Below are 10,425 nucleotides of genomic sequence, written 5' to 3'. Positions count from 1 at the left end.
TAGTTACTTACTTACTTACTTAGTTACCTTGTCACTTAGTTAGTTTCAATTTCGTCCTTTCGGAAATTCTTTTTGCATCTGTGGCAGTCAGAATACGTGGTCAAAAACAAAAAAAACAATAACAATATACAAGACAATTCAACATAGAACGATTAAAGCTAGGGTCTACGATCTTGAGTTTTAAAAAAAAGACACCTACTCCCACACAAACTCCCTCGCCCCTGTGCTCTGCCTCACATGAACCTCTGACACCCCCCCCTCTGGTACGGGAGCCAGCAGGACCAAAGACAAGCGGCGCCGGATTGAAATCACTATAAAAGTCCATTGGAAAACAAATACAACGCACCGTGTGTGTTGGTGTTTGTTCGTGTCTGCGTGAGAAAAACAAGAAAACACCAAGATACAACAATGGAGTCAGGTAAGATATCATGTCAATATGTCCTTGGTGTTGCCGTACTTTGGGAGGCGGGGAGTAGGTGAGGACTGTCCAATCACTGACATTCAAGCAGATTGACCAATAGGCGCCATTTTGGCCGAATGGCGCCTATTGGTTGACTTCTTTGCAGGATTACAGCAGATAGAAGAAATATTTTCTTTTGGTTCTTTTTGCTAATCATATTTCATAGGTAACACTATTGGGCCATAACAACCTTATAAATGATTTTGATAAAAATGTACAATATTTAAAATCGTAGACCCTAGCTTTAAAGCGGCACTATGTAACTTTTCCACCTTAATATCATATTTCCAGAGTCATTGTGATGGTACATCAACTTCCAACAGGTTTAATGACACCTCTGTCATGGTCTGAGGGGTCTGTATCGCCTTCACTGGCACTATGTAACTTTGAGGAGCATGGTAGGAACCCTTCACACTAAAAAACTACAAATTTTTACGGCTTTGACTGCTTTACTGCATACGTCACTTCCCCCTCCTTCCCGATTCGTAGTCGAGAAGAAAATGGGCGGGGCGTGGAGCGCAGAGCTCAGCAGAAGCTGGTAACCCGTTGGCAACGAGCTGCTGCAGCCACAACACAGCAACGGGCCGTTGCTGTGTTGTGGCTGCAGCAGCTCCACACATACTGTAACAGACGTGGGGAAAAGATCGCTAATGGTTTAACTTTTCACCGCTTTCCTGCTCGGAGGCAGAACCACGGAGGCCAAGTATCTGATATAACAAAGTAAAAGAGTGAAAGAGTCGTCGGCTCCCTTGGATCGCGGCTGTAACCACCAAATATAACCTTCCACACATGATCACAAACAAACACTCACACAGACCGGGTCGGATCAAAACACGGGTTTTATTCCCCACTTCTCCAGCTAAAAGCAGAGAGCTGGCCAGCTCTCTGCGGTGCAATTAACCCCAATCTTCAGATAAAACTAGTTTGTTGAGGAAAAAATATTAACTCGATTTGTAGCTGCAGAGGAAAAAAATAATCTCACGAGGAAAACAAAAATATTGCTCATCATGCCTAGTCTCTTCAGCATAATATAGCAGTCAAAAAAAAGAAAAGAGAAGTGAGTAATACAAAACGTGTACTGTATGTCGTACTATTATACTAATTTATTGAAACACATGGCGAGTCAAACATTTACCAAAGCAGCTGCCAAACACTCCTAAACAAGGTAGCCAGAGACGTGGGTTCTGCAGAACTGCGGCAGTAAATCCTTCTAGAGAGTGGCGCTCCGACGAGGAGCTCCATTCTTTAGTAGGGATTTCATATGGATCCAGACCGTTAATAATCATTATTTTCTCCATATAATGCTCCCTGGCTCCCTGGTTTAAGGTATCCAGGTAAATTCCAGTTCCTTTCCAGAAGTTTAACATTTTTTTTTTGCGTTCCGTCTGTTCACTTGGTGAAACAGAAAAGCGTCCCGTCTTCTCTCAAAACAAATGTATGCGACGGGACAGGATCTTTCCGGCAGTACGCGCTGGTGCTCATGGGAAACGTAGTGTTCTTTCTGGTAAAGCAATACCGCTTTTGTCCAAATACGCTTTTGCCGCCAAATTCAACAAAAGCTGAAAGTTACGTTGTGCTGCTTTAAGTGCAGTATAGTACAAAACTATACAATAACCTAACTTAATACAATGAATAGAATCTTTGATCCTAAAATCCTAAAGTTTTTTATTGTTTTGTTCAAGATGAATAAAGATCAAATCAAATCAAAGTGCTTCACACCAAACCTAGTGGATTATGAAATGAATAATGCATCTATAATTTATTTAGCAGATCTATACTAGAGGGTATAAAAGATCTTTGGGCCCTGGAGGTCCGCAGAGGCGGTACCCTGTACCTCCGCCCTGATGGTAACAGCGTATATTCTGCATTGAGGGGACGAGATACATCACTGCAGATTGCCCTCCCTTTCCCAGTCACACGGGATTCACAGAGCCGGGACAAACTGACTTGTTGTTGGCCTAAAATCTTGCTAGACATGTTGACAATCTTACTGAGTTTGTTCTTGTTACCTATTGACAGTGAAAAGAACCAAGCAATTAAACAAAAAGTGAGAATACTCTCTATGAATGAACGGTAAAAAGAATCATAATGTGACGTTCCACTCTGAACTGTCAGAGCTTTTTTTATAGTTGGTTGCACATGTTGACCGGCTACGACTGTGCTGTCCGTTGTGTCTGTGCACGTTTCTTTGAAGAGCAATTCAGCTACTGCTCGTCTCAGAAGCCTCTGTGTTGAACCTGAACCCATGGAAACGAGGCTACTTCACCCTGACCAAGAGGGAACTGATTTCAGAAAACGAGGGTACCCAGAGCGGAGGCTGTTACCGTGGTAACTGACTCTGTGAAGTAAACCTGGTCCAAACTTACTTATTTCAACATGCCCTGACTTACTTGTTCTACACTCCTTCAGGAAGATAAAACAAGTTTAATTTTAACCAGATAATTGATCATATAAATGTATTTTAGAGACCTTTGAGAGCATTTGGTCTTTCTTTTTCCCCAGCCAACCTATAATCTTATCCTGTGCGTACCATGTATGTTCATACGTCACACAAAATATCCAGAGTTGTTATTTTGATTACAGGTTTTATTTATTTGCAAACAAAAAACGACCAGGATACTGAACATAGCCTGCTCTATTCCACTAGAAAGATGGGAATAAAGCCATTTCAAACAATCTGGAGCCCATTGTTCTACAGTGATAAACCTTATTTACAGGTGGAAAACTTTCAGTACAGTCAATCTTCCCAGGAGTGGATATCCGAGCAAAGTCAACCCAAGGTCACGCTGTGCACTTCTCAGAGAAATTGGAACAAAGAAAAAGGAGCTACATCTTAAACTATAGAGTCTAAACATGACACGACTGACAGCTTCTTAATGTTGTTCTGATAGCTTTTGAATCGTGATGTACAATGTTTTTGTTTTGCTATGCAGTTTAGATTAGTTTTTGTTTAATGCTGATCAGTGGAATAACGTTGGATTTTCAGAATTTAAAGACCAAGTCAGGTCTGGATGTTTAAAAGATGAACCACTTCTTTTTTCACATGACACATTGTTGTGTATTCTCGAGATGTAATGCACTGAAAACAAACATTAAACATCATTTTATTTGTTTTATGAAGGCTATAATTAATCCTCCATTTTGACCCATCACTAGTTACACTAGGCTGCCATTTTCCCACCAACGAGCAATCGGGGGGCCTTGCTCGAGAGCCCACTCCTCTGTTGACGTGAAGCAGGATCCTCCGGGACCAAGCCCACCTTTTAACCAGGAGGGAACCACTTCCAAAATTGCAAATCTGCTGTCCATCTCTGCCGGGACTCGAACCCGGAACCTCTGGATTAGAAGTCCAGCACGCTAGTCCATTGCGCCACAGAGACTTCCTTCTGTCATCTTCTGTTTCCAGTTTTGTTTCTGTCACATTATCTTTCCTCAACCAGCCACCTCTTTACAAAGATCCCATATTCCTCTGGATAACAAATTCCAATATTTCAGGTGAGTTAGGAGAGACACAGTTGATTTAGCTGGAATATAATTTTCAAATATTCCATCCATGTCACCTATATGCCCAGTATCTTTGTTAGGGACTCTGTCCCGAACACAGCGGTAAACACCATGCTGGCTGTCTGCTCCAAACACCATGGAAACCATCATGTCAAACTCTCTGTTCATATAGACAAAAAACTCGAGGAATTAAGAAAAAAAAAAACGTTCTTTTTTAAATACAGAAAAACACTGAAATAAAAGTACACAATAACCTCTTTTTAATTGAAGTTTTGCATTTTGCACCTGTTTAACTCGTATAATACCAAAAGGGAAAGAGATCCATCACAAATCAACTTCAGTGACTTCATGAGTTTCACATTTAGTTTTATTGCAAAGGTGGTTTCTTACAAAATAGTGTGTGATACAGAGGTAAAGAGAGCGGACTAAAAAGAGCGAAGTCAGAGGCAGCAGCGAAAGGAAAACACAACTTTGGTGATGGCACTTTTATTTTAACAAAGAGAACTCCAACACAAAGTGTTGACACGTGCTAAAAAAAGATTTTACAGACCATTGTCATCATGGCACCAAAATGGAAACGTGTATAAAAACCATATATGAAAGTGAAGTGATGCAGCCCCAGTAACAGTCTGTGCATGTCCGGCTGGTCCGGCTGCCCCACAGGCTTCAACGCTCTAATTCTACATCCTCTTATTTCTTTACAGCCAGCACAAGCTCCGGCGGACTGACGGGACACTTGTTGGGCTCCATCCTAGTGTTTTCAGGAGCGACTGTGGCGGATGCAGTCATTTAGTTATCTGTTGGGGGACGATAACTAATTACAGCTGATAAAGTAATGCGACAAAACCAAAAACTGCACATGCTAAAATAAAGTCTCCCGACAGAGTGACGGCTATCGCAGATTTAATGCTACATCAGACGAAATGACAGATACACAGGAGTACAGTTTGTGTGGACTAATTTCAACAGTATAAAACATCTCAGTTTAAATGTGTCTTTTAGTAGGGGACGAGGTTTTTAGTAACTACACAGCAGTGTCATTTGTAAGTCTGGTTAGATAATAGATTTATAGTACATTTAAAAATCTGAAGAGGCTTCCGGTCTGAGCATCAGTGTCTTGCAAAAGCCAAAGAACAAAAAGAAAAGAAAAGGTCAGATGTTAATCAGCACGGTTGTCAGGTTCTGGTGGATGCTTTTCGATACTCTACGGTTTTTTTTTTACAGCAGCTCGGTCGTCATAGTTTCAGGGTGACTTCACATCGGCAGCGTGGCACGTGCTTTTCTGCCCCGCTGCATCGCGGCCGTGTGCTTTCACACCACTGATCTTCCTGTTGCAACACCAGAGGTGCCCGGCTCCAGTCCCCCTGCATGTTTCCATGTCCCCCTGCATGTGTCCATGTCCCCCTGCCCCGACACGCCTGACTCAGACCCATGGGTGGTTAATGTGCAGACCTTGATCGTGAGGCTGATGAAGATCTATTCATCTGAAAATGGTGCGGTGAAGCAGGGGGACATGTATACCATGCAGGGGACTGGAATTGGGCACCACTGGATTACACCATCTTTTTCCAAGGTGTTGCCGTTGGAAAGTGTCATAAAACAAATGAGTTTTGGGTAAATTATGGTTGATGTGGTTTGAAAACTGAAGACATTAAAGTTGCCCAGTTGTATTTTGAAATAGTTCATGTGAGAGATTTAGAAATCAGAGAAAAGCGTCATCATAACAAGTAAACTACCTTTTACTGTCTATAACAGGGGTCGGCAACCTGCGGCTCCAGAGCCGCATGCGGCTCTTTAGCGCCGCCGTAGTGGCTCCCTGGAGGTTTTTCAAAAAATGTTGACCTTTTTTTCCTCTTTTTTCTCTTTTTCTTCTTTTTTTTCTTCCTTTTTAATCTCGACATTTCGACTATTTTCTTGAAATTTTGACTTTTTTTCTCGACATTTCGACTTTTTTCTCAGCATTTCGACTTTTTTCTCGAGATTGTACTTCAACATTAATCTCGACATTCTGACTTTTTTCTGAATATTTTGACTTTTTTCTCGACATTTCGACTTTTTCCTTGAAGCGCATGATGAAAAAAAAATGTTTTCCCAGCATGTGTTGCTTTCATTCTAGGGCTTATAGAAGACTTTTCATTTTTTGCGGCTCCAGACATGTTTGTTTTTTGTGTTTTTGGTCCAATATGGCTCTTTCAACATTTTGGGTTGCAGACCCCTGGTCTATAACATATTTGCGTATAATAACAGCTGATGTTCAATCTGTGTATTTAATGACAATCTCTTCCACAATGCTTCGCTCACATGTAATAAATGGGCAATTTGCTGAAACTGTAATGGTGACGTAGCTGTGGCAACGTTTAGGTTGCACTCAAGCTAGGAAATCTGTTTTGGGGCCGAGTGGCTCCTGAATCCTGATTCCACGCTCAACAAGATTCCTGGTCTGTGGCGCAGATGGAAGAGGTGTACTGTCCTCGGGGACGGTACGGTTCAACATGCGTGTGGAGGAGAGCATGTAAGGAACATTAGGGAAGATGTGTAGCAGTGGCAGCGCTACATCCGACCAGAAAAACTCGGCCAGTAACACTGCCATCATATTTCCATTGCGCTGATTCTCTTGCATCACCCAAGCTTTGAGTAAACAAACTGGCACTTAATGTAACGACACAATTATGTCCGTATGAGTGGAAAACCACAGGCCGAGACAGTGACTGTCTGGTCCGCAGAAAGTATTGACATACTGAAGGATTCATTCGTCTTTACATATGGGGACTTCTGTCATGATGTGGGTATTGATGAGGCCACTGAAGCAAACTGAGATTATAATAAGCTTGTGTGGACAGGGAGATACAGGACTGTTTAACAGGAAGAACATGTCTTTTTGGAACCCTGACAGGATGGGCTTAAAGTTGGTGCCAAAGGAACTTAATCAAATGTTCAAGGATGCGAGAAGGAAACGCAGGGAGGTCTTGGAGCAGAACTTAAGCTTATCTGGAATCATCGCATGGATTATGACTGCTCTCGTTTGCAACCCAAACTGTATTTTTTTACGCTGACTGAGGAAGTTTGGTATCACATTTATTCTTATTTTACCAGGCGGTATTGAAGGACGAGATCAGAGACGGGACGTCTGCGTGGCCCGAGGCTCTTTGCGCAGTCAAGATCTGAGCTGCGGCGTCGGTGTGGTACATGAAGGTGGTGGGGAGGACTGAAAACCTTAGCCAGTTTTATCAGACCCATCTTGCATCCTGTACTCCAAGTACAAACGTTTAAAAGTTCCAAAATGCAAACTTAACTGTTAAATATTCATTTGTACAGACCGTGATAAACATTCTCCATGCCTATTGTGCAATATGTATCCTTTTATCCTTTATCCTTTGTTGTGTCTGCTGTTTTCATTGAGATTTGTGCAGTATGAGGAATGTGCAATGCAATCTCTGCTACTGGTTAATTTTTAATCTTTTCTTTTAAATTTTCTCATCTTCTATAAAGGCATCTACTGTATTTTTTTTAAATCAGTCCATGACAAATTTCCCAAAGGGGCGAATGGAGTTTATTTTATTGTATTCTAAAAAGAAGATTGTTTATGAGAAGATTGCAAAGATGATTGTTCAAAGCACGTATTTGGATCACCTGCGTTCGAAAACGAATAACTGGGATTCATAAGATACCGTTACGTGGCAGGTGTAGATCAGAACCCCACCTTCATCTCTAACTAGTTTAACATCATGTGCTGTAACTTGACAAGGGGTAGCAAAAAGCTGTATGACAGATGTGAAAAGAGCCGGTCTTTGGAGGAGAGAGGGAGAGGAGCGGCCGACTCCACCCCCTCAACACGGATGCTATCAACACAACGGTGAAGACATGTTTGAAGTACTTTGACCAAAGCATGATGCAGACGTTTCATCATAACACCAGGAAATCATGTTAAACGGACAAAAAAAAAAAACAGTAAGGGGCTTAATGTGTCTTCTTTAACATGGAAGTGGAAATTATGCCTGATTAAAGGGTACTATTGGTGTTTTTTTCACCTTATTAATGAAATAAAAAGGGAAAAAAGCACTTTTTTCATAATTGAATTATCTATCTGTGAGTATTATTTTACAATTACAATGATTTCTAAATCGTAACTTACAACGTGGTACTTTGTGACACTGCCTGCTAGTTTTTGTACACAAAAGAAGTATTTGAGGAACCCGGCAGGAAAAAAGAGGTGAACCTTTTCAGATTCCTCTAAAGACTTTTGACATACACTAAAGAAACAAAGGGAAAACGAATAATGACATAAAAAAATAACAATTATACAGAAATCAGTCAAAAATGCATGTTAGCTACTAATGTAGCAGTAAATGTAGCCATTTCAAAAGGTGTTTTTTTGCAAGACACAGATGTTGTTCTCTAATAGTTTGTACGCTGTTGTCTAAAATAAAAGTCAGCCCTGTTTACTACATGCCTACAATGGCCTCAATAAAAAGCAAAAAAACCTTCTAAAACTTTACTTTTCTCGTTATTTTTATCTTTATAACCCCTTTACCTTTATTTACTAAAACTCCTGTCCTTTCTGCAAAAGTGCGGAAACAACAAATCCTCTCATCCTCTTCCCTACTTCTCTTTCCATAAAAAGCAACGACCCCCATCTTCATATCTGCAGTCAAAGGAATTGCACCTTTCCTCTCATCTGTTTAGCGGGGTGGCGCCCCCTAGCAGGGATGAACGTTACATGCACGGATCTCCTTCCGGTCTTTACAGCTGCCTTTTGCCCTTTTCTTGGTCATCATGAAACGCTCCTGTATTCCTCCTCCGCATGGTTTGGTGCAGTCTGTCCAGCTGGTCCACGGCTGCATCCTGCAACCTACTGGAACAAGGACAGAGAGATGAACCGCTGGAAACATCTACAACAGAATGTATATTTTGATTTTCATGTTGTTCTGTACTCATGTGTACAAATGTTACATGTGCAGGGTTTAACAGCTTAACACAACCAACCCGACTGTTCCTGCACCACTGGAACTACTCCCAGTTTACCCCGTCTCCTCCGCTTTCCTCCTCTGTCTTCATTGGCTTTTGCCCGACATTTCCTGATCTTGCATTTCTTCCTCTGGATGGTCTCAGGACAAGCGCTGCCCCCGAACTGTGGCTCCAGTTTGATCATCCGGGTGCGAATGCTGTGTCCTTTACCGCAGGACTTGTTGCACTCCGACCACTCGGTCCACTCTGAGACCATGCAGTCGACGGCTGGAGGGAGCGATGGGGGGAGGAACGGGGAATATATTGAAGAACACAGGGAGAAAACAGAAATATAGAGGAAGATTAGAAACTGAGAAGAAGAACAAATGCAAACAAAACATTTGGTGCTATACAAGTCCCAAAAAACTAAAAAGTTGTGGAAAATATGGGAAATGTAACAAAAGTAACAAGCAGTTATTCTTAGATGTGTTTTCACTTTCACATCTTAGCAAAAAGTATGACCCCAAACCTTTTCATGGTTTTTCTTGTCAAAAGTATATACATACAGGCCAGCTACACTTTCCAAACAAGTTGGGGAAATGTCGCGCTAGTAAATAGGTGAATAAAAAAGTCACGATGATATTTCAAGTCAGGTAATGTTAACATGTGATTGTAATGACGACCTGGTACCAAAGCAGAATTCATGAAAGTCTGTGAGGAGCAGAGTCAAAAAATGCATAAGAATAATACAGGAAATGTTCCAAAACGATGTTCCTCAAAGAGAGATGGGAAAGGATTTACACATTTCTCCTTTTACGATGCATTATAACATCAAAAGAACCTGGAGGATTTTCAAATGTGTTCATGGAAAGGATGCCAGCTTCAGCTGGATACCTGGAAACCCGTCCATCGAGAACATTCATGCATCCATAGCAGATATAACCAAATGGGAAGGGGGTTACTTTGGGGCTTGTTTTTTATGCATTAAAACACAAACCTACATTCACAAATCCCCCTTCAAACTATACAGTGCAAGGATGAATCCTTATGTGCACCCATGTGGCATTTTTTGTCTCTGGGCTCAGAGTCATCTGGTTTTGTGGTCCAGCAAATATCCCAGACCTGGTGAAGCGCATTCACCCTTCTGTGCCTGCAGCATTAATGCAGAAAAGTACACACAAGTTTCACAGCAATGTGCGCTGCCTTCAATACCACACTTCCAGGGACGTCCATGTATTCCTCTGTAAGAGCATTTCTAACCACACACTTTACAGATTCATGGCTCAGTTAGGTGAGGGTATAGCCTCAGGACTGGACTGCCTGCAGTCAGGACACATCTCTAAACTTTGAAATAAAGAATGCAACAATGACCTCATGCTGTTATGCAGGAAGAACAGGACAAAGTAACAACCAGAACTTTTCATTTCTTTGTAACCTCACTGCCAGAACACATTTGAAGTGTTGTGGAAAGGACCGACGCAATTAAAAAGTGCTCAAATCTCTCTCTCTCTCTCTGT

The 10,425-nt window shown here is 41.6% G+C and overlaps 1 protein-coding gene and 1 non-coding gene across 5 annotated transcripts in view; both read right to left on the bottom strand.

Annotated features, from left to right (window-relative positions):
- Positions 1 to 3,766: 3,766 nt before the first annotated feature.
- On the bottom strand, positions 3,767 to 3,840 carry trnar-ucu (transfer RNA arginine (anticodon UCU)). The gene has a single exon. It is a non-coding gene; the product is annotated as a tRNA-Arg (tRNA).
- Positions 3,841 to 7,594: 3,754 nt separating this feature from the next.
- The window catches only part of spon1b (spondin 1b), a 153,561-nt gene continuing 150,730 nt past the window's right edge, over positions 7,595 to 10,425 (bottom strand). The window contains exons 15-16 of one of the 4 annotated variants that reach the window (XM_061721170.1): positions 8,948 to 9,196; positions 7,595 to 8,816 (exon numbers count right to left, since the gene is read on the bottom strand). In XM_061721170.1, coding sequence (XP_061577154.1) covers positions 8,662 to 8,816; positions 8,948 to 9,196 — 404 coding nt within the window. In that variant the 3' untranslated portion in view covers positions 7,595 to 8,661. The remainder of the gene's footprint in view (positions 8,817 to 8,947; positions 9,197 to 10,425) is intronic. The other 3 variants (XM_061721171.1, XM_061721172.1, XM_061721173.1) reach the window with 3 other exon arrangements.

This window comes from Cololabis saira, chromosome 5, assembly GCF_033807715.1.
Source record: "Cololabis saira isolate AMF1-May2022 chromosome 5, fColSai1.1, whole genome shotgun sequence".
NCBI lineage: Eukaryota > Metazoa > Chordata > Actinopteri > Beloniformes > Belonidae > Cololabis > Cololabis saira.
The sequence above is the reverse complement of the archived record's forward strand: the minus strand, read 5'-3'. Positions and strand labels throughout refer to the sequence as shown.